A 24,472-nucleotide genomic window follows, 5' to 3' on the forward strand; every position below is an offset into this window, starting at 1 on the left:
AGATGTCCTGGCCATAGTCCATCTCTATTAACCTGACAGTTTTACCTTGACTGCTTCAGTATCCTATTGTCAATGGGGCAGGACACTCCAAAATACCTGGAGTGCAAATTCACATCATATGGTTTGTCTCTCTGCTTCAAGCCATCCTTCTTTAACAAAAGATATCTGCTATCACACGGATAAGCATCAGATGTTTTCACATCAAGCAGATGTGGAAGGACTCAGATGTGCGTAATAAAGTCAATTCTGCTTAAAAGTGTTTTAAAAATAAACGTAAGTGCATTCAATCCTCCCTATCCCCCAGTATTGTTTTGATGTATATTTTTGCTTGGGATGGAGCAAGGAAAATAAGATCCATAGTAACCTACAAGGGAAATGAAATGCTGGATGCAAGGGACAAACGGAGTGTAAGTGACATGTTGCGTTTGTTTGTCTCTGCTTCTTTGCTGCTACTGCTGGAAGACAGCAATAACAACTCCTACTTTATTGGCTAAAGATCTGAGTGAATTCCTACTGTGAACACACAGTTGGTCCATTAGAAGGCAGAAAAGGGCCTTCTTAGTAAAATACAGCAACCCCCCCCCCCATCTCTATCACATACATTTTACATCTTAAGAAAGCGCTTTGTACATCTCGCAAAGAAGATAACAGAGGCAATGCGCTGCATATGGCTGCAGCTGGCTGGTTTTGAAGGAACACCAAATTAAACAATGACATAACCCACAGAAACAGAGAAAGCCCAAGCTGAATCTGCTGGAACAACAAACCGCTTAGACACAGGACCTCTTCTTGGAGAGCTCTCCTTCGTACTTTTGACTTGCTTTAGCTTTTTTTCTGCGTCAAAATAATTATTTTTTTCCATTTCCGGCAGCTTCCCTTTCGCTTTTACGTAACAGCAGCCGACAAGCTACCTGGGTTTGAGAAGACAGCAAAAACTTTGCAGATAAAGAAGGGCTGACTAACACGCTGCCACAGACAGCGGCCACCCCTCCATCTTTTTGTCAAGTATACTTTTAAAAACAGCACATTCATACAAAAGGAGCTAACCAAGAACAACTATTTAAAATTCTGTTGATTTTTATTAGCATAATTTCAATGCTACAGGCTGCAATTTCAAAGCGCTCTTCTAAGTTGTGTTGGCATAAGCAAGACTCCTGTTTGAGCAGGCAGGCAAGCATTCACATGTGCGAGACAGGTGGAGATACGCTATGTGGTAATGCCTCCTCATTCTAGCAAACTCTCATACGTGTGACAACTATTAAAAAGGTTGAATCTTTGCGGCTAAAAAAAATCCTGAGTCGCTCGAGCTTGATCTAAAGCTCTACCCTTATCAGCTTGGAGATATAGCAGGTTCACCTTTTGGCTCAGGAGGGACATAGAGCACTGCTCCGTGGGTTGCATGCTTGATTTGCACCAGAAAGAGCAGCAGCTCAATGCTGTAACTCACTAGTCAAGATCATCCAGGCAGTCTTTGAAAATAAATTTTTCTTCTCTAGTCCTGTATCTTCTACATGAGCATTAGCTGTTGTGACCCTGTGGCCCACTGCAGTTCACCAAGTATGATGAGACTGAAGTAAATGGCTAAAAAAAAGATACGCAATCCATCCTTTCCAATTAAGTAATTATTTTAATCAACATTGTCCCTTCCTGCATCTTGTCTAAGGTGCAGCCTGAGGACTGCCGAGAGAACTGTTAAAATATAAGTGAGATTATTTGTGTTCAAATAATGATTTTTTTCTGAATTGACAAGGAGGCTGCGGGGCCCTCCTAAAATTTTCCCAGAGCTCCTGACTCCCACTTCCCAGGTAAAAATCTTATGTTTCATTCCTGCTACAAACTTTGCCAGCAGACGCTAATCTTTTCCTAGATACAATGAAGTTCTTCAAACCTCTCATGATTTTTCTATGATAGTTGGGATGCGTGGCATTGCCTTACCCTTAATTCCTTTCATTTCTTTGTGTGCCGTTCTATGCTTTCCCCCTCTCAGTTCTCCTCATTGCCTGTAGCTTCAGCCCGTGACCACCTGTCTGTCCTGCCTTCGTTAGTATTCCAGAGCCAGGGTACAACCTGGCACGGCAGCCTTCGGCAGCCCTCCAAGTCTGATGAACCGAGCGGTCATTCAAAAGGAGAAGTAACTTCTGCAAAGATCATCACCTTACTATTATTACGATCCCGGGCTGCCACAAGTGATGGGGCCATAAAAGCCCTACACGTTTCTCCAGCCCAAGGCAAGAGGAGGAGGGGAGGGACAACTGGGAGGCCAAGATACCCACGCTGCTTAATATGTGAAACGCCTCAATAGGGACTCAAAAGGTCGTCTGATGCCAGCTGTGAAATGACATTATCTGGCATTTACAGAGGCAAGATTTCCTCTCGGAAAGAAAAGGCTCCCTTCAATCACGGCAACCGACTCTCAGCTGCCGGGCAAAGCGAGAGCCTGAGCACCACAAACACTGAAAGGAGTTTCACAACTTCTTCTCCTTACGCTGACAAAAAGCACAAATCTGACAGCACCGAAAACTACCGTCTTCTCTTCCCAAGCGGGTCCCAGTTGCATCTCACCGCCAGCTCGAGAAGCAAGAGGCAGCACGGGCATGTCTCGGTCACTCGCTGGTCTCGCTGCCGAGACGGCCAGCAGGTCTACCCGCGGCAGAGGTGATCCCCCCACCCTCTAAGAATTGAGGTGGAAAGCACAATCCCTATCAAACACAGATTTTGACATGTCTCCAGTGTCACCGGTCTAGGGTTTTAAATCCTGTGACTGCTGCCCCATGCCGATCAGGAAATAATTTTCTCTGAAACACTGTCTCCAATACAGGGGGACAATGGCATCGGTATTGAACCCAAAATAAAACTTACTTTTTCTTGACCTCCAAAATATGACCGTATGAAAAATGGCCAATAAAAGCCTTTGATAATCTGCCCATTAAACACAATAATAGCATTTTCCTGATCAAACAAAAAACCTAGCAAAATAACCTGCAAAACTGCATATTTGCACAGAAAAACAATCGGACAGCACAGCCAAAACAGACTCCATAGGAGCTCCAAACTTGGTCGGGATTAAATGGAGCTCCTCAGCCAAAATTAACAACGTCCTTGGCAATGAACCTTATAAAGCCACTGAGTTTGCTACAATATGAAGGCAGCAGAGCATTTCCCCAATGCAAAGGCATAAGGCTATTCATTATAGTTTAAGCAACTTTAAGAAAACAACTACAAGCCAAACTTCGCCCTCAGTCACAACTCCTCAGCCTCACTTGAATCAAAGAAGAAATTAATGGAGAAATGTCTTCTTTAGGTGTCACCATGGGTAATTAAAAGTGCTTTGGGATGCTAAGTTTTAGTGATAACTACTATTTCACTTTCAAGAACAGAGTCAGCTATTCATCCTTTACAAGAAGGTAAGCAGGGAAAACTTTCTCTAAAGCAGGGCAAATAGAGAAAATGTGTCATCTTTTCACTGTTCTTGATTTTGTCTTAACATTTACAATAAAGCAGAATTTTTATTTATAGGCACTACTTATACTATCTGCATGTTTTTAAGAGGTTAGACTCTACAGGAAAAGTCTGTTTTTAAGAAAAAAAAAAACCCAAAACACTCCAAATTACAACGCTTGAAATACAAAGATTTTTCATGGAGCCTGCACTGGGATTTTTTCACTGTCAACCTAGTGAATGGCTGCAGGGTCACGATATTTTTTTGAATGAACCCCAGCCTAGCTTTTCTGTTACCAATGTAAATTATTGACCTCTTTTTTCAGATGAAAACAATGAGATAATCAGAACGCAATGAGTGGTGGAGGAGATTGCAGTAATCCAGGAAAAGAAAGAACATTTTTTTTCTTTCCACTCAGCCCAGGCACTACAGCTCAGAGACGGGGAAGACAGCAAGCTCCCACTCCGCTCTTTAAATCAACCCAAACTCCTACAGATTGACAACAGAAGTTATCTTCCTTGTGACAGATGACCATCAACTTACTGCACTAATCCCAGCCTAAATTGTTTTGCAGTCAAGTCTGAATGATGAACTATGACTACGTGAGCTAGAATTACATTAAACAGAACATTTAATAAAGATCAGGTGCTAAATTCCTACAATGCAAAAGTAAAAAAATGCTGACGTGATGTTATCAGTGCCTTCCCATGCCTGTGATGTGAAGAGTGTACTCAAGAACGTTTAAATAACCTGATCTATGTCTGTACCAGTTAACTACTAGTGAGCTGGAAAAACTGCCTGTGCAATTAACAGTCCTGTACAGGACGAGGGCAAAATACAATCTTGGATATTTGCACAACCAGTTTCACCACTGAGAATCTTTCCAAACATTTAAAATATTTCACAGAAATATCCACCTGATTACAGCTCGCTAGGAAGGCTTCAACAAAGCTACAGGAATTTCAACTCGATCTGGATTTCATTGCCGAGATGAAATTCAGGCAAAAGTCACATGAATCACAGTAAATCAAAGCAGCTGCTTCTAAGCACAGCTCCTTACCGAAAAAAACCCAAACAAAAAACAAATTCAAGCTTCAGGACAAAATCTTTTATAATAAACCTCAGCGAAGACTGAAATGGCTGCTTCATTTTAGAACAGTGTCTATCCCTTCTGTTAACTGCAATACTCAAAGTATCATCCTGCATTTCTAAAAATAAAGGTGCCCTGTCCACCCCCAAAAGAAAATATACTGAAGGTCACAAAAACTTTCGAAATCAAATTCCGCCCTTCCTCAGAAAAGGAAAACTAACTGATGGGTTTTGAAGCACAGCCTAAGAGAGTTAGGTAAACAAATCCCATTAACTTCAGTGGGACATGAAATTTCATTTCACCGCCTTTGCAAATCCAGATGAATATACAGATGAACATTGTTCAGAACATCTGGGTGTACAAATAAGAGTTGTTCATTAAATTATTAGACTTAAAGGTGTTTTATTTTTTATACTCCGGAGGGAGGAAGTGTTCTACCTCTCCCCTATAAATACCCTCTCCCTTCTGGCTCAATGTCCCAGATATTGCCAAATAAGGGAAACATGGTTCCCTTCCTTTGTCGGTGGTCCACGTTATCTCCTCTTAACTAGTGAAAATACACTGTTTATCTTACTCTGAAGCTCTGAGACCTTTGTGTAACTCTTCTCCCCAGCCCGGGGATTTAACCACTGAGCATTTAAGCAGGATGAAAATGTACTTGGTATGTTTTTTTTTTTTTCTGTCGGTTGGATATCTATAAATTACGCAAACTCCTAGGAAAAAGATTCAGATTTCAGTCTTCTGGATTTGACTGTCAGTTGCAGCAGAAGCTGCAAATTCTCGAGATAATACGAAGATCCTCTGGGGGAAGAGGTTGTGCCTTACGTCACTCAGCACTGACTTCCCGATAAATCTTGGAGCAGATAGCTTATCCAGTACACCCCCCCCCCCCCAGGGGTTGATCAGGATTGTGAAAAACAGCCTTGGGGAAAAAACTCCAACCACCATCAAAAGGGTTTTTAAGTCACCATTAAGGTCAAATGGGAGCCCTGGATCCAGATCTTCCCACTTTTTACTAGAAATGCCCTACACTTTCCTGGGTGGACTTGGAGCCGTGTTTCTAGCAGGCTAGCACACTTGGGAAGATTAGGGAGCTTCGACTGAGGTTTATTTTGTCCGAGCTTCTGTGATGAGACTGAAAAATGTAACCAGAATTGTGGTCACCCCTGCTGCCCCACTTTTGCCTCAGAGCTGTGGATGCCCAAAAGATCGATTCTCAGAGCAGCTTATAACCGTACTGGATCACAGGTACCACAGCTACCCTGATGTTTTGTTTGCATTTCCAGTTATAAAAAGTCTGGATGACACCAAGTTTGACATGTTTATGTTCACCTTTAAAAGTAGCTGACATTGAAGATGGGAGAATATTGTGCCATTAAACTGAGAGGCGATGCTCCCATTTAGTTGATGAAGAGAATCTCTTATCAACAACTTCTGGTGCCTAAGTTACGAAGCTGGTTCTTTAGTCTTTCAAGATAAGTGCATAAAAATAGAGTGTGCATATCTCCTCTCTCCCTGCCCCAGCTCCCCCTCAGTTTGCAGAACTCTGTGCTAACGAAGCACAAAACAGCCTTCTGCCCAAATGAAGCAATGTAGTGTGAAAGAAGGTAGGACTGCCATGGCATTTAGGCTTCCCGTAAACTTTGGTTTTGTTCCTGCACTATGGGTACAGCAAGAAAATACCTCCTTGCTCCCAACATTTCACATGCAGACAAGCTTTGATAGGCTTGTAAATTCCTGGAAATTATTTTGCACACAGTGGACTTCTGGGAAAGACTTGGTCGAGATGCACTAGAAGGATCTTGAAGGTCTTTTCCAACCGAAATGATTCTATGATTCTATGACCTACCCACAGGCAGCTAAAAGCAGAACACTGCTGGGTTTGGGGCTGGGCAAAGCAACGGCTGAGGGAGGGAGCACGTCAGCAATGGGCACGGACTTGCTTTTCAGTACCACCGGTCTACTTGCGATATTTAGCTTTTACCTTTCTCCATCAAAACCCCATGATGCAAGTCAAGTTTTGAGACAGTAGAGGTAACAGACATTTGTTTCTCTCCCTCGACACAGTGTCTTTCTTGGTGATTCTGGATAAACATTGCAGCGATTCTTTTTGCTGAAAAAAAGTCATCAATTAAGCCTGATCTGGATAAATTCTTGCATGCATACAAATAGACATGAACTTGGGAACGTACTTCGCCTGAACCCTACATAATGTCAGTATGTTTCTAATATATTCATCAGCCTATATAGAGCTCACTGAAGTGGTTACTTTATGTGACTATTAAGTAAAATATTTTTTGTTAAAGAATCTGTGTGGCCCAGCTAATGGAGTTGAGTCTGGTACACAAAGGTGTACTCTCAGCATGTTAATATCAGAAGCATCTGAAAGTCATAACCATTTTGTTTTCTGCCTGGATGAACAATTTCACAGCCTATTCTTTTAGAGAAAATACAAAAGATAAAGAATGTTTAAGAAGTAGGCATATTTCCAAGTAGAAGCAAACAAAACCACAAGCTCGGTCATGATGTGAGAGATAAGGTCGAGGCACAAGGATATCACACTGGAAATTCCCCGGTGTCACAAATTAACTGTGGTTTCTCAAGTTCAGACTAGTGCCCTAATTAATGCACCCTATTTCCTCTCACTTATTAAAACTTAAAGAAAAACAGCAAGCGCACAACATGCAATACATATTTCTAATTAGATATATAAGTCTAAACAATTCAGCCAAGTAGTATTATTTGCTGAAACAATTAAAAAAATGCAGTAGGAACAGTAATACTATTCAGATTTCATATGTGATGCTGATCTATACTCGCAAGATTCAACACGTCTCTGTTTCCAGTAAATGTTTCACATTTCATTACTTGGTATAATAATAAAATTCACATAGCCTGACAGATGTATTTTAGTCTTCAGAGTGTTTTTTTCCATATTACTAATAAAATCACTGTGTCAGTTTTGACGAGCTGTCTTCAGGAGACAATCTTGTTAAATCTCCTTATTTTATAGAAATAAATACATTTAGGGAAACCAGGGAAGCTGCACTTATATAGGGGTATTTTGTCTATCAGCGGAAGAACCATTTCTGACAATTTTTTTCTGCAGAACACTTCTACATTGGTATACCAAAGGTCTTCATTGGTATACATCAAATATCAGTTCCTGGCTAAAAGAACATAAAAGTTATGTATATTGCCATACTGTTTCTCAGGCTCTGTACTTACATGGACCAAAAGTGATGAAACTAATCCTCTAAGCTTTTAAATCTATAGGACATATAGGTACAGATACATATACAGCCCAATAAGCTTGCAAAACAGATTCAGGACCAAAATAGAAAAGAATTGACAGGATCTAGAATGAGTAAGTAGAGGAACTTCGCCTGGTTCCTGTCTGCATTGAATCACAGCTCCCTCAATTTCCCTTTAATTCACAGGCTCTGGATTAAAAAAAAAAAAAAAAAACCCAAAACTTAATACAAGTAAAAAACAAAAATAGAAAAAAAAATCCTAAATATATTTAAATGTTATAAGGAAGAGAGACAGAACAGGATAGGACTGTGTCAAGAAAGCGGCAGCTCTGGTTTTTTGTAAGTCGTCACCCACTCTGCATCATGTACTAGCAGCTTGCAGAGCACATCTCACACAGCTTGGGGATACTTGCTGGTACTAGTTCTTGCTAGCATCAGCCCAGGCTAGCCATACCAGTCAAATTTACTTCATCATCTCAGAACTTCTGGTTTGCTGAGTTCAGTACTTTTAAAGTATTTTCAAAATAAACCCACCGTAGTTAGAAAGTTCTCTTGCTAAGCCCATTTTCCATGAGTTCCTGACACATTTGCCTCAAAGAAATGAGCACATAGCACTAGCCACATCTCCTGAGAAATGTCCATCAGCAATGCAGGCAGGAATACGAAGCAACGGTTTTCACCTTTGGGAGTACCTAAAGGCTGCTTCAGCGCACAAAATCAGATTCGCAAAACCTCAATGACAGGAAAGCAACATCTTTGAGGTTTTAAGCTGGTTGTACGCATACGACAACGGTACTACAAAAGTTTATGATCTATCTATAGTCTACACCAACTCTTTGAACTATTAATCATTCTCATCTTTTTTTCCTCCCTTCTCCATATGTAAAGCAGGCCAATGCTACCTGCAAGAAACCTGCTGCTCAGCAAAGTAAACTGGACACCAAGTCAGCGTTCCTCACTTTGAGCAGCTGAAAAGCAAGTCTGCTTTTGAAAAAAAAAAGTTAGACAAGTTCACAGACAACAAGTCGACAAGTAGGTACCCAAAGGACTAGGCAGAACTAAACCTTCTATTGTGCCCGGCAGGTCTGGATGCTGGTGGAGGAGCAGGGACCGGTACCCAGCACAGGGCTGGGCTTGCAGGCTCTCCCCCAGCAGCATCTCCATCGTGACTGCTGAAGACAGACCACTGGGCTAGATGGGCCCCTGCTCTGACCCAGTAGGGACAAAGCTTCTCAAATCCCCACAAAAAATATTCTTTAAGGAACACTTATATAAAAGGTGCATGCGACCCCCCTGGAGCTCCCTCCCAGCCCAGGCTAGGTCTGTTTATTCTGGCACCCAGTTCCCAGCACCCACCCAGCTCCTGGACAGGATGTACATAACAATCCATCTCCTGCTTTCTACTTTTACATATTTGAAGTGTTTTAGTATTGGCTATCTTAGGTTCTTCAAACTTCAGTGAGGTTTAAAAAAAAAAAAAAAAAAAAAAAGATTTTATCTGATTTGAAGGAAAAAAAGATGTTTTATTAGCAAATAGGCAAAAGCATTGTAAGAATGCTCAAAACTGCTTATGTTCCCATAGTACTTGCAGCCACACACAAAACTTCTCAAACTACCAGATCACGACATGACCAAGAAGTGAACCACTGAGTGCATGAGAAGGAAGTGACTCAGACTGAAATTCATAAAGGACAGCATGAATGGGACAGGATTTCCGCTTAAAGCTCCTTTTACATGGCAAGGCTCCTTTATAAAAAAAAACAAAAAAAACCCCAACAAACCAAAAAACTACTAAAAAACCCCACAACCTTGCTCCCTCCTCTCCCATTCAGTTTTTAAAACAGCTCTGCAAAAAAGCTACAGTATGGATTTTAAATCAGAATCCCTACATCATACCTCCAAATCTTCTGCCTGCACAAGACATGATCCATCCTACTACAACAAACACCCAGGATAGCTGCTAACTTTTCTCTCAATTATAAGCCATCAGTTTCCTTTTTTTGCCTTAAAAAGGCATATTTCCAGCACCCAGCATAACTAGAAATCTTTATTTACAAGTGCACCTCCCGACATAAAGACACGCTGCTGTCGATGGAAAAGGCCAGAGGAACTGCATTTATATCCCCAATCTGAAACTGTTATTTCCCTACTAAAAAGAGGTCCTGATGCTATGTTAAAGGGCCAGCCTGGGATAAGGGTGCATAATAGAAGCACCAGCGTATTTTTAATGTACCATCACGCTGTATAGAGCACAGAGTGGCATCGAGGAGCACATGCTCGATGCACAATTGAAGGGGTGACTGAACCAAAAGTACTCCAGAGTCATTTACTTATTTTATTTTTGTACTATTGATGATGCTATCACCCCATTTCTTCTACTAGTGCTGAATCAGCTTTTTGGAAAACCCCTGGTTCTTTTAATATTGGAAAGAAGCAGTAAGGTATTGACGCATGGCAGAATTTTCCTTGAGCGCTTACTCAGATGCCATGGGCATAACAGATGCAATAAGCGTATGTTTTGATGGAAAAGTACGTTGTTAACTTAAATATCTCCTGTCCTGTGATTTATGTCATACCTTTTCAGGGAAAAAAGTAGAGTTGTCCTTGCATTGTACACTGAACATTTTCTTCAATACTATTCTTACAGTACTCTGTAACAACCTCAGTGCAGTCGTAGCCAGAGATTGCTTGGAGGTACTCAGCAAGGAGCAACACAACCCTCAAAGAAATTACTACTGAGAAAAAACGAGCAGGACAAGCATTTACTTAAACACACGGGTAGGAGATCCAAGAATAGAAACGCCTATCTTCCACTTCCCCGTCACAAACGCCACCGTGCAGATCGTATTCCTCCACCGATTAAAAGGGGCACTCCAATTGCCTTCCAAAGCATCGGCTTGGGAGCGGCTGGGACTGCCGGCACGCACCCAGCGCTGGGCGAGATGCCGCCAGCCAGCAGCGAGCTCCTCGCCACGCTCCCAGCCCCGAGGCAGCTTCCAAGGCTTTGCTTCCAAAAAGCGCGGTCCCTAAGGAAAGCAAGCGCTATGTCATGCCGTAGTACTACGTACTGAGGCACGCCGTTTTCTGCAGCGACCGCGATTTCGGCTGCGTGGTGGGCGCTCCAGCTCCTAAAGCCCCGCTCCCTGGCAGGCACCACGACTGTTTCGGTGACAGCAGCTTGCCAGGAGCTGGCTCACTGGATGGCTCCGACATCCTAACACCCAGAATAAGCATGCCAGCTACCATTGCACAAAACCACACACACCCCCTGAGCAGATATGAAATGATATGCTATAAAAAACATCACAATCTCAATTAAGAAATTCACGCAAATGAACCCATCAGCTCCGGTTCCCCTTCACCTTACTCTAAGTTTTACTCTGAACTCATACATTCCTACTTGCCTCTTCAGAGTTTTTTGGCTAAGTGGCTTTCTAAATAAAGACTCTTATTATCTACATATTTTTTTATAGACACACACACACATAATATATAATAGCTTTTCCAGGCTATTCTGCAATTTTGGAAGCAGTCACACAGCACCATCAAATTTTTAACTATTAGCAGGCTTGAACTGATACACATCCACAAAACGTGTAAGTTTAAATGCCTTTGCTGCTTGTTGCTTCCGACACATTGCTTTTCTTGGCTATTCTAAACACACTGCCAACTCAGCAGCATAAATCGAAATTATCACCTGTTCCCAGACTGCTTTTAACTCTCATCCCAATTACCTGTATGGCTATGTTAGTCAGGTATCAATCAATAAAACCCCAAATAGTTCAAAAAGAAACAGAGAAAGCAAATATAAATCAGCAGATATGATTAGAAGCTTATAAATATCAAGTAGGAACATATTTTAGGGCACTGTTTGGCGAGAGCCATTACTAAACCTCTGTGACAACCTTGCTGCAGAAATCTGCGTATAGGTATACATGCATGACTATAGCAATAGACTTTGATGTGAAAAAGCTCACACTGGAGTCCACATGTATCTTTTTTTTTTTTTTTTTCCCCTTTTAATATAAAAAAATTTCTCCTATTCCTGCTTTGGCCACAGACTTTGCTGTAGAGCAGTCCAACAGTGACTCCTGGGCTGCCATCTCCAGGCGCAGATGCAGAACCTAATTTTAAAACACCAGTGAGTTGGATTTATCAGGAGGGTGGGACAGCTGAAACTTATTTGCCTGGTCTCCTGTCATGAACTTTTTCACATTTTGGGGGAAGACTTCATCATTTGCTCTTCCCAGTTTTAAGGCACTCTCCGGCTGACAGACTGGACATGCCACAGCCCTGGCTTCACTGATTTTCTCGGCATTTTAAGAGCCCTCACGCTCTTCAGCTGGAGCACAGAAGACTACCCCAAGAGAAAAAAATCAGGGTTGCAGGAAACCCTTAAACTAGATGGTTTTAAATGAAATCTAGATTATTTTAGAAGTGATCATCCAGGCTGACTCAGTACCCACTGAAGCTATATTGTGCAGTTTAGCTGTTAAGACTATACTTTATTCCAGGTCTTTCACACAGGTGCTACCAAACGCCTCATGTATTCCACCACAGACTAGAGTAAACAAAAAAATAAATAGCTAAACATAAATAAGAATATCAAAGGTCGTATAAGCTTACTGAGAAGAAATAATCAGGAAGTCTAATGCAGTGATTCATTTTCTTGCACTAAAGCATTCCCAAATACGGCTCCTCGCTAATTCCAAAGACCCCAAAGCACGGCTGCAAATCCTCGTTCCTTACCATGCCAGCAACATTTTTTTCCCCTTCGCCTATCAATTAAGTTACTTTTCATGAGTATTTATTTCAGTTATGTCTCACAAGTAAAAGTACACAGCCTAATAAATATACACAATATATAGATAATGGAAAACCTACGTTGTATGCATAAATTCACACAAGAGATTTCCAAGTGCACCACATTATAAATATCCTAGACGTGCCGGGTATAAGCTTGCTTACTACATAAAACTTTGTTCAGCCAGCTGCAGTTGTAGCAGTCAGCAAGGAGACAGGCAGAGAGAAAGGCTGAAAGGTATAATGGATTATAACAAGTTACTGAGCTAAATTTAGGTAGAACTGGCTATGTGCAGAATGGCTTGTGATAAATGAGATTTGATTAGATGAATAACCTAAAGTTTTATTGTAAAGTTTCAATTTTTTCAATGATAAGTCTCTGAAAATGTTGAAGAAAATGATTTCAAAAGTAGCCAGATTTATTTGACCACTCATTCCAATGGCTAAGATTAAGCAATTTCTTCTCAAATTTCTTCTGTTGCAACTAATCATACTTCCACTGAACTTCTACACAAACAAACTTGGTTTTTTCAGCAATCATCTCTAAACTTTCTAAGAGGTTTACTACATTTACCTAGGAGATGCAAAGTAGTGGTACCTAGTAGTCAGGTTTTGGTTATAGCTCAATTGTCCATAAGGACTTTTGTGAAGTGCCAAGACGTCTGTACGAAAAGCAAAATAAAACAAAGAACTTGCCCATAAAATGCATTTCTGTTTCCAACAGATAAAAAAAGAATGATGCTGCATCTACGAGGGAGTAGTCATGAAAGATGGGGAGGCAACCGCTTCATCTTACAAAACAAATATAGTATAGCAAGCTCAACATTTATATTTAAGTTCACACTGTATTAACACTGTCTTTATGTGTGGGTGGTAGTGTTTTTTGGCATAGTTACTAGATCCATATACAGGCGGTCATAAGCCGGAAAGGTGCAATAAAAAGGAATTAAAAATAAATAAAACTGTCTTTACCATGTGGGTCTTGTTCATTTGACTTTGGGCTGCTTCTTGCTCTGCGCTCCGGTTTCTTTACTGCTGGAGCCCCCCCGCCACCGCTGCCGCCTCCGCTGCTTGCTCCATTGTGGCTCTTTGCATAACCATTATATACAGTTGTGCAGCTGCCTATATGGCTTTTGTAGATGGATGAAGGAGGACTATTCAGACGGTTTTGGCGATCGATCTGCCTGTCTTTGAGTTTTTTGTGCTGTGGTTTGCTGTACTGATCTTCCCTGGTAATATAGCTGGACATCCCATATAGTGGTATGATCTCTGAAACGAAAGAATTCAGCCACATTAACTGAGAACAACAAAATCAATGACTTTTTTCAGAAAGCCAGATTCCTGACCATCTCCAAACGCAATGACTCCAGATTTCCCTGGAGATAGATTTTTACAACAAACCAATTTTTTTTTTCCTAAAGAAAGCTGTTCTGCAGGACTGATGGGTTTTTTTTGTATTAAGCATGCTCCTTTGCTGATAGGATTTCATAACTCTTTGGATGAGTGTGTAAAAATACAGCAGTTAGGGTGACAGTTTTTCCCCTCCTTTTCAGTCTTTGTGTTTTGGGGACACAGATTTCAAGCAAAAATCCAGGGAGACTGATATTTAGGAAAAAGCCTTCATTAAGTTCACAGCAATTTAGCAGTTTCTTCCCCAGGGCCTGACTGGACAGAATAAGCTGAGATGCCCTGGTTTCAAGCTGCCATCACTGATTACATGCAATTTAATTTCCCAGTATAAATAGACTTCACAATTGTGTCAACTGTGCCTGCCGAAGGAGAGAAATGCAGCATGAAGTGGAAGCTTTGGGTAAGTAAAACTGTCTAAAAAACGCTTGAGAAATATCATAAATATCATATGTACCCTTCGGATACACTTCATTAAATACAATCCCCACTCCCCCTCCTCCAAGAATGACTATCTATAACCTAAGGCAGGACAGTTTGCAGGAATCAGAGTATCTTCTGCTTTTCTCTATACTTCAGTCCTCCTTTTTGTGCTCCACTTTGAGTCTGAAGCTTGAACAAATTCATGCCCAAAACAACAGTTTTGCTTTTGTTCGCAAAATAACAATTGATACTCGATATATTCTTCACATTGTTTTCTACATCCATTCAGAAGTTATCGTACAAACTTCTGAAGCAAACAAGGATCCTATCCAGCCGTTTGAAGCCTTGTTTGTAAGTTGAGATTGCCATGTATACTGTATTACAATCTTCCAAGTTGTTGCAACTAGCCAGATTTTCTTTCTTTGCTCTTTCAGCATGTCTCAGCCTTCATCTTTCCTTATCTAGCTACATGATCCTATCTGTATTCTTGCAGCAACTAGCTGCCTAAAACCAGCACGCTACAAATAAATGCAATTTTTGTTTAAAGTACAAGCCATTGTACAGCAAATGGGAAATGGTGGATTAATACTCATCAGTACAATATTCACCACTTCAACTACTTCAGTGTTACAGGTATAGGTCATTCCAGTAAAGCAACCAAGAATTTCTTTTAAATTTTATTTTTAAGTGGAATAGGCTTCTTGGTATTGCCAGGCTACAGAACTATTCAACATGTACTTAACTAGCAGCTCTGTGTTCACTTTGCACACTACCATATTTGCACCCAAGACTTTGTCAAGCAATCTGACAAAGTGTCCTGTTCCCTTTTCAAGTGAAAAGTCCCTCCCCTATCTATCTGGTTGGCTGCACCGTCCCACTGGTTTCCTGAGCTTCCCACTTCCTCCCTCCCAGTATAACGAAGTTAAATGTCAGCTGTAAGGGTCCATTCCTCACCAGAAAGTGAGGTCTGATGGTCAACAGAAACTTCAAGAGGTAGCATCACTAGACACTCTCCTGTCTCTCTTTCTGCCTCTTCCTTGCCATTCCAGCAAAACCTCACTTCCGATGATACGGCTTAAACATATTCTTTAGAAAGGGTCTGAAGTCCAGGTAGTTCAGCAGTAATGTAAAACCACGAATCCTGAACTGATTTCCATGTTAAACATCTCAAGTAGCTTTGCGGATTACTTTTTTGGTTAATGCCCTCTTTCAGATTACACAAATACTTATCTCCAGGGTGGCAGAGACACAACAGTGCATAGTTCAGACAGAAATATGCCCCTTTCACTCCTTTTCTTGCAATTATTTACTCATGGCCTGATTAGGGTTGCCATGCTACCCTTTGGTATCGGACAATGCTTTTCAGTGACTTACTGCCCAGTCTCAACTGGAATAACAAACAGAAAATGCCTGTTATTTCTTGGAAAACCATGGCTGGGGGGCAGAAAACACATTACGGCCAACAGGAAACGGTATTCGGCTTTTCCCACTGGAAATGACTGCGGCAAGCCGTGCTCAGATCCAGCCCTCCGTATCCATCCTCATTCCCAAGCTAGAACTGACACATTTTGTCTCTTGGTTTTCTGTACAATGCTGCATCGTGACGCAGCAAGAGCAACCGGCATGAGTCATGTCCCTAGTTTGGAGCATGGGATGAGATATTTTTTCCCCACTGTATTTACAAATTAAGTTAAAATTGGTTTTGTTTCTGCAACCTGGTGTTGCAACGTAGGATTGCCCTGTGTTGCTGCGCTCTGGATAGCTACACCCCCGCCTTGCTCTGGATATTAAAGGAGACAGCTCCATCCATGCAGACAAAGCCACTCCACAAGTTCTCCAATTCACTTCTACTCTTGGTTTCACTAGCCCTTAAAATTTGCAGAACATAGGTGTGAAACACCAGTACCTTCCTTCCAGCTCACCTTGTTCTCCATATATTGTTGGGGGAAGATGATGCTGTGGGAAAAACTGTGGTGGTATGTCCCCAGGTCCAGTGACAGGAGGATAAAAAGCTGTATGAGAGTTGTGAATAAAATGGGGATGGTGCGTCAGGTATGGAGGTAAGTGATGGGTTGGAGAGATGGCCGAAGGATAGCTAGGAGGGTAACACTCCGGAGACTGGGGGGTCACCACCACCCTCCGAACGCCGGTGTTGTCTTCTATCACCTGGAAGGGAAGGCAGGGAAATCAGCACGTTATGCAGCATCTGAACCAAACATATTTTTAAACACAGAGCTGTTTACGGTTTGGACTCCCATTAGGAAACGGTTGGTCGTTAGGTTTATTCATAAACACATTTCTAAAATTAATATCAGCAGAAGTAATCGTAGTGGTGCTGTGGCTTTTCTTGGAGACTCAGATAGCCACACTAATCACTGGGAGACTTACTGCTGCTGGTGATAACTATGTGGGCAAGAGACAAAATAAATAACCTGTATTTAGGGAGTAAAACAATTGAAAAAGGAACACAAAGCACCAAAATAAGAGTACTCATTGGGACCAACCTTACATTCTGCCCATAAAATTTCTACCGCTGGTTTTGACAGCGCTCTGAGTGAGTACGGACTTAGTAATGCCTGGAAATTAGCTGGCACTGCTATTGCAGAGAAGCTGCGTGTCTGCACAGAGACACGTACTCTGCAGGAACCCGTTGTGTTGACACACGTTTTCAAAAGAATTGCTCTGTTCACGACAGGTATCCGTGCAAGACAAATCATAGGGCAGAAGGTTTTTTTCTGCTACAGAGCTGGTCTATACATCTGTGCAAATCAACTCTGGAATATGCGTAACTTGGTCCCCACATGCCATAGTCAAAGCATGTAAAAACAGATGTAGGAAGGTGGAAATGTGCTTAGGCTGAAAAAAGTTTTCAGCTTATAATTTTTCCAGAGCTATATTTCTGGAGAACAGTCAACCAGCCAAATTTCAGTCCAGACTTAGGAGCCAAGCTTTTCTTGAAGCTTATTCAAAAAACTTCTGCCATTTCTGGAACTTAAAAATATAACCACATAAGAACAATTACTATCCCTTTGATTCTCTATGTTGACGTGCATAAGGTAGAAGAGCGTGAAGGAAGCATAATTTAGTTTCATACAACAAACAGGCTGTTAAAAACCTTATTTTTTCTAAACTGACTGATGACATACAGGTGGAATAATACATGTGATGAATGTGTTATGTGAGATAAGTGAATGTGCATCAAGGGCACCTGCCGTAAGATGCTGCCACTCTCAGCTGATTACCACCAACATTAGCTGGAATTACCTACCCTCCATAGCAGCACCAGCAGAACAGACCCTGCTACGGATCCCCACGCTCCAGCGACTCTCGTCACATCACTGTGTCTTAGGCTAAACCACAACGAAAAATTGGTTGATGGGGATATACCCCGACGTGAAGCAACGGCACGGGCATACGGTTGTTTCTGCTAGCTCTGCTGCAGAGGGACAAGCCCTGGCTAAGAGGCCATGCCCACAGCTGCGAGCGGTAACGCTCCAGCAAACACATGTTCATGCCTCAGGCATCAGCTGAGCAAGTTACCATAACAGGGTAAAATTTAACTAGTATTAGCTGACCCAATTCCTTCCTTAGGCCACGTGTGTCCTAAGGTGATATGAATTTACACCTGTTCGCTATGGGCTGCGACCATGGACGCAGACAATTTCTGTGGATTGGCTGGCCTCCTACAGAAGAAAATTTTCTATAGGAAGTTAATTAATTCACTTGTAATTGGTATTTTACATTAAAAAAATGCGTTGCTTGCTATGCTGAGTAACCCGAACGGGAATTGTTTAGCTTAGCATACTTGATCCTAACCTCTAAATTTACAACTTCAGCTAGCAATTTGTCATCTGCTAGCTTTAAATTGCAAAGACACTACAGAGTCCTCAAAAGATGGCTAAACCTCAGAGATTTAGACTATCACATCATTGTAACTGCTGCATTTTCAGGCCTCCCATCTCTGCTACTAGTTCTACTCAACCTCCACAGCATCTCTTGTCCTGGGTCCAGGTCTCAAACCTGCATTCTGAAACCCGGAGAAGAGGAAAATCCTGTTCCATTTAGCCCATATTTGAAAAACAGAGCTACATATTTAGGACTGTGCACAGAAATGCTGGACTTTTAGACTTGGATCATGCTCTAATTTAATTGAGATAGCAAGTTCTTACATCCTGATATGAAAAGTTTTCATCATGGCTTTAACTAGTCCAAGCCTCAAAGACAACTCCAGTCTTCCAGGTGGGTACAAGCTCTTATCTGTGCATCTAGACCAGACTATATGTGTATTCTGTGCTCTAGTGAAAGATGAGTATGTTAAGGAACAGATTTAGACAGAAAGCTTGTACTCTGTAGCAGCACATAATGTAAACCATATTTAAAATCATTAGGATTCCTCTTCCTGAACTATCTTCTAGAGAGCAGGGAGGAAAGCTCAGAGTCCTGTCAAAGACCTTTCTGATGAAATTATCCTGCTAGATGAAACTATAAAATATCAGCAGTAGTGAGAGAAAAGCCAGAGATGAGGCGAGAGAATAGAATATTTCTGTTGGAAGGGACCTACAGTGATCATCTAGTCCAACTCAAAGGATGAGCCAGCCTTCCAAACGACGTTCGTCAAAAAGCTAGGAGACTAATATCTTTTGTTTGTTTCCTCCCAGGCCATGAATGCTGGCAGCATTCTTGTTACTTCATGTGCCCGTGTTCCAAATGAACGCAGAAACACAGGGGACCTTGCAAAAAACCCCAACTTTATTTCCCTATCCTACAGGGCATTTTCTCCCTAAACTAGGAATTATAGATATATATGTAAATTTCTGAAGCTGCACATACAATCTTTGAATATGATATTCTGTCATTAAGAGATCATAAAATTGGTAATCCAATGTATTATATGCATTAGATATAGCTATAACAACAGCATGGGTTAAGACTGTAGATAACATTTCCACTGGGTAGATTGTAGTAGTGCCATTCTGGGAGACAACACTCTTTCAGTTCATCAAAGACAGAGCAAATTAGTTTTGATCCATTAATGTAAATAACATAACTTAGCAGAGAGGTTAAACTTTGCTATTTGAAGAAGAAATTTGCAATTTTTTGTGTCTGCTTAAACGCGTTTGTCACGAAGATCATAAATTCATCAGGAAACACGCTGTCTACTAAACGGTCTCCACTTCAGTGCCAAGAAGCAATGAAATCCTAATCCCTGTTGAGGGCTCTAGATGCAACTGGAATATTAAAAGTAATTGCTATTACTAATTTTAGCAGTTTATATTTAAAGAAAACAAATATCTCTGGTCATTTGGCACCTAGAGTTAAACTTTCATTATTTTGTGTTTTTCAAACAGTTACTAGGTAAATTGTCTTTTGCTGTTATTTTTTGTGCTTGCTAGTGCAATTGGCATGCCACCTCAATAACAATATCATTATAGCATAGTTCTGTGTGGGTTTTTTCCATATTTTAAGGAGCTTAATTGCTGAGTGAGGTAGATGATCTTTCAGGAGAATCTGGGTGAACATTACTCATACACAATAAAATTGCCTCCCCCATCAGTTGCCACATTTTGAGAATACTATTTTAAATGTTAATTATTTTACATTAAAGATATAGCTGTAGCAATGAAAACTCAGTCTAACTAGAGATAATTCACATATTTAAAGTACATCACTACTCCATGTTCTCTCATTTTTCTCCACTGAAATTTAACACTGCACCCCCAGGAAAAAGACAGGCATGTTAATTTTGCATAGGTAAACTGTACCTGTATTTTGTGAGTTCCAGTTAAAGGAATACAATCACTCTCATTCTGTAACACGTTTACTGAATGGGTATAATATAGTAATATGCAATTAATTTCCACTTGCTTTCAAAAAAGAAAAATAATTCTGTTTCACTTAAACTTAGCATGCTAGATTCAGCAAGGACATCTGGAGCATGGCCACTGGGTGGACCACAACCAATACTTCGGGAAGTTCATAAACTAATTTGAAACTTCATTCATAAATCAATCTGTATCAGAAAACAGTGCAGAATGAGCTCATCCACCAGGAACTTGGATGTCAACATTTTATTTATTCATAGTTCATGCCAGCCCTGGCAAGTTTGCATCGCTATCTTTGCCATCTATCACGTACGAACACTGGTATTAAATCTGTACCTTGAACCTGGAAAACAGACAGATGAACCTCTATAACGCTGGCAAGAATGGTGGGGTATTTTAAATCTAGAATGATACAGATCTTCAGGAGCAATACTCATGAACTTAAAAGGATCATCGCTTTATGGCTTGCTCCACATGAGTAGGAGATCTGCACAACCTTCCTTGTGTTCAGAGCGTTAGGGAGGATCATCCTGTTAAAGGATGACTTGAGTGATTGCAGTCTGCAAAACACACAGAGAAGCTCTGTGAGCAGTAAGCCATACAAAACCGAAGAGTACGTGGCTAAAAGCTTGTGCTAGCCAAACACGGTTCTGGAGGAGAACACCTCTCTTAGGGCAGAGGATGTACCCAAGACCAAAATCCTGGTTCCGGCGGATGTGGTGGATTTTCTACCACTTACAATGTCATTTAAAGACCTTCCTCTTCCTAGAAGTTATGCTTTAGTTCTGTCAAATGCTATGCACTTGATGCAGGAATACCAAACTGCAGGACCATGGCTTGAGTTGCATAGTTCAGACTATATGACCCCAACATTACCTCCTGACAAAAGGAGTCTTATCAGTGCTATGCATACTTCATGCTCCAACCAGTAAATTAGTCCTTTAGCCTTAAAATATCTGTGGCAGAGACCACATATTAGCAACTCTGTAAATAAAGTAAAAAGTGGAGTTTAATGCCAAATTTTCATGTCCAACTACACATGAGCAATCCTCAAACTCCAGTGGAATTGCTCCAGATTGATTTCAGAAAGAGCAGCCTTCAGCCAATAGCCCTAAGCAAACAAGTTCACGATTGTGCTTTTTGGTATTTCAGTTTTTCTAGTTCTCCTCATTAGAAGACCCCAAATCCTCCTTCCCCACTTCCAAACATACACCGTGAAAAGCAGAAACAACAACCCATGAGAACATCCCCAAATTTAATAGCTTAGCATCCAAATTATGATCTTTAATCTTCAGATTATGCTGACACCAAGGAGCTGGAACGCTCCAGGAGCCAGGAGAAGGCATCAGGCCACAGACCCTGATGGCAAGAAGCCTCCAACGGACATCCCAGCGGAGGACTCCTGCGGCAGGGAAGCAGCTCCGTGTGCAGCTCGGAACGGGAATGGGCATTAACAGCTTGTTAATTAACAGCTTGTTAGGACAAGTTGGAGGAGCTGCTCCTTCAACACTCAACAGTTGAAGCCGAAATTGTTGACGTCGCACACATTTAATACAGATTTCTCTACCATGCCACCTTCCACAACTAAATTTTACAGTAGCAATATTATCCACTGAGAGCACGGCAAGGAACTTTTTCTCTCTTTTATATTTAACTAACCCTTAGCACAACCAAGAATTGCAGAGACATGAACTCTGATCTGATAGTTCATATCTGCCAGAGGTGCACAGAGGTTTGTGTGCTGAAAAGGAAATGCAAAATAACTGGCTGGATTGAACTGCTCTTTGAAAGCAAAACCATAGCATGAAAGATCTGAACTGGTGGTGTGTATTTGTCTTCTATTATTTTCCTGGATTTTTTCCCACCCTGGCTAAGCCTCATCATTGGGAACATCTCTTTAACATCAACAAATCCGACTTCTAGTCACAACTACTAATATGGTCCTTGAAGTCTAGAAATAGAGTCTTAACTATTTTTCCGCTGCTTCCAGCGGGGCTGATCTTGCAGGGCGCACAACCTCCTGCCAATTTTCTGCTGATCATTTTCATGATACCGAAGAGGTAACGAAGCATCATTTTAATCCAGGGTTGCAATCACTAGATAACTAATGTAACATTTAAGGCTAATACTTACAGCTCCAACAGGCTTGGCATAACAAAATGGAAAAAAGATTTCATGCCTTTTTTGAATAGGCACCATTACTTCTCCACAGCGGTATCTGCCTTCTGCCTGACACTTAGATGTATACTTTGGGGACAAATCAAACCAAAAATCAAATATATTTTGATTCATATCTCAGAGTGCATTAATTTGCTTTATGACCTTTCCCTTGCCATTCTAAATTTAAGTTGTGTTCTCATTGTTTATCATAAAATAGAGTTTTTAACTATGAGGCAATAGACAAAAGCAAGAGCAAATAAGGCAGGGATATTTATTACAGTAAGAACTAATTTGATTACTACACACTTTCAACTACTACTTAATATGAAGCAGTCTGAAAGGCAAGAGGCTCGCTCGCCACACAGCAGAACAGATGCCGAAAAGCATCGAATGCAGAGTCTTCCCCTAAAACTTTACAACATATTTCCAGCTCCTTGGAAAAATTTCTTCAGAAGAGGGTGGGGTTTTTTTGTTAAGAAACTACTTAAAGGCTTCTTCAGTGGAATTATTATGGTGCCCCACAAAAAGCATTAAAGAGGAACTGGGTTCAGGGAGAGATACAACTGGAAGATTTTCATCACTCTGGTTTGGAAAGCGTTTCATTTATACCCAACCATTTATCTCCGTACAGGGACTGAGAGGTATAAACATTTTAATAATAAAAAGGTGTTAAAGTTATTCCAACAGAAGACTAGATCTTTAAAAAATCCCTCTGCATGACATGGGTCAGTTTATTGAATTAGGTGAGCGCATGAGGAGTATTAAACAGCACTGCAAATGCTGTCTCAAAGTGTACCCCAACCACCCACCTTGGGATGCTTGAGGAGCAGGAGGAAGAGCTGGACCACCCTGCTGTCCCACGTGCCCTCTCTCCTAGGCTGGCTAACAATGTCCCCATACTTGAGGCATGTTTTCACTCTGTTCAGAAGTTAAAATACCACAGAGCGATTGCAGTATTTTGTGGGATTTAAGTATGACGCCATCCACAATTTTTCAGAATTACACAAGCTCACGTTTCCTGGGGAGGGGACGGGATTCCAGGACATCATCTAATTTCTGCTTAACAAGATGCCAAAACATATGTATCAAAAGTTCTTATGCTATTCATCAAGGATATTTGAAATACTTTGTATACTTTTAGTGAAGCCTTCAGTCCAGTCCAGGTCTCAATGAAAGTGGTGAAATTATTGGATTTATTGTATTGTTCACAGCTTTTCTGCCTTCCATCAACCTTTCTTTTTTTTTTCCTTTTTTTTCTTTCCTACTTCAGAAAGAGTCTAAGCTTTGCAGAAGATGGAAGGAACACAAACAATCTGGTAATCTGAAGTGGTTATTTACATAGAAGAGCTGTAGCTGTTCAAGAGTTCCAAAGCCTAACAGCTTTGTGAAAAACTTTTTCCATTTTTTCCATAAATAGATAATTAAAACACATTTATTCTTGAAAGCAAACAAAAACCCCCAGTTTTTGATATGCTGCAGGATTTCTGCTGGGAAGATACTGAGGATCAAGAGCATATTTCATAGCTACAGTGGCTCCTTCTCTCACTTCCCCCAGTCTCCTACCCCTTCTGACTGTCAGCTAGAACTTAATGCATCACCTAACAACGTGGACTTCTCTCCCTCTCACAAAGGGAGAGAAGTTGCACATATGGGCTCGATCTGTATGCATAGCTTTTGCTAGTGTTAAACCCCCCCCCCGGTATACATAACAGCGTGTGAAGATGCACATGCGTGCTCACTTGTGCAAACGTGTGTGTACTGTCAGTAAAGAGGAGGAGTATGAAAATTCATTAATATTTCTAAATAAACTTCAATCAAGTAGACTTCTCTATATGGACCAATGCTATTGCTTTTATATACATTTTAATTCTTCAAGAAGCATTACCTGTGAGATGTAACCGGGAGGCACATGAATAGGGGGAATGGATCCATTGGGTGACATCATGGGAACCTCTGCTGGTCCTAACAGAAAGACAGAAATAAGATATTAGTTATTTCAGTCAAAAAAATTGCACAATTGCTCAGAAAAGTCTAAAAATAGCTTTATTTTTGAAGCCTGCAATAACAAAATGAG

General features: G+C 41.0%; 1 protein-coding gene across 1 annotated transcript in view; it reads right to left on the minus strand.

Moving 5' to 3' along the window:
• The window catches only part of FNDC3B (fibronectin type III domain containing 3B), a 171,662-nt gene that overhangs the window by 85,233 nt on the left and 61,957 nt on the right, over positions 1 to 24,472 (minus strand). Inside the window, exons 3-5 of the mRNA XM_052803622.1 lie at positions 24,284 to 24,360; positions 16,339 to 16,582; positions 13,559 to 13,855 (exon numbers count right to left, since the gene is read on the minus strand). Coding sequence (XP_052659582.1) covers positions 13,559 to 13,855; positions 16,339 to 16,582; positions 24,284 to 24,360 — 618 coding nt within the window. The remainder of the gene's footprint in view (positions 1 to 13,558; positions 13,856 to 16,338; positions 16,583 to 24,283; positions 24,361 to 24,472) is intronic.

This window comes from Harpia harpyja, chromosome 12, assembly GCF_026419915.1.
Source record: "Harpia harpyja isolate bHarHar1 chromosome 12, bHarHar1 primary haplotype, whole genome shotgun sequence".
Lineage (NCBI taxonomy): Eukaryota > Metazoa > Chordata > Aves > Accipitriformes > Accipitridae > Harpia > Harpia harpyja.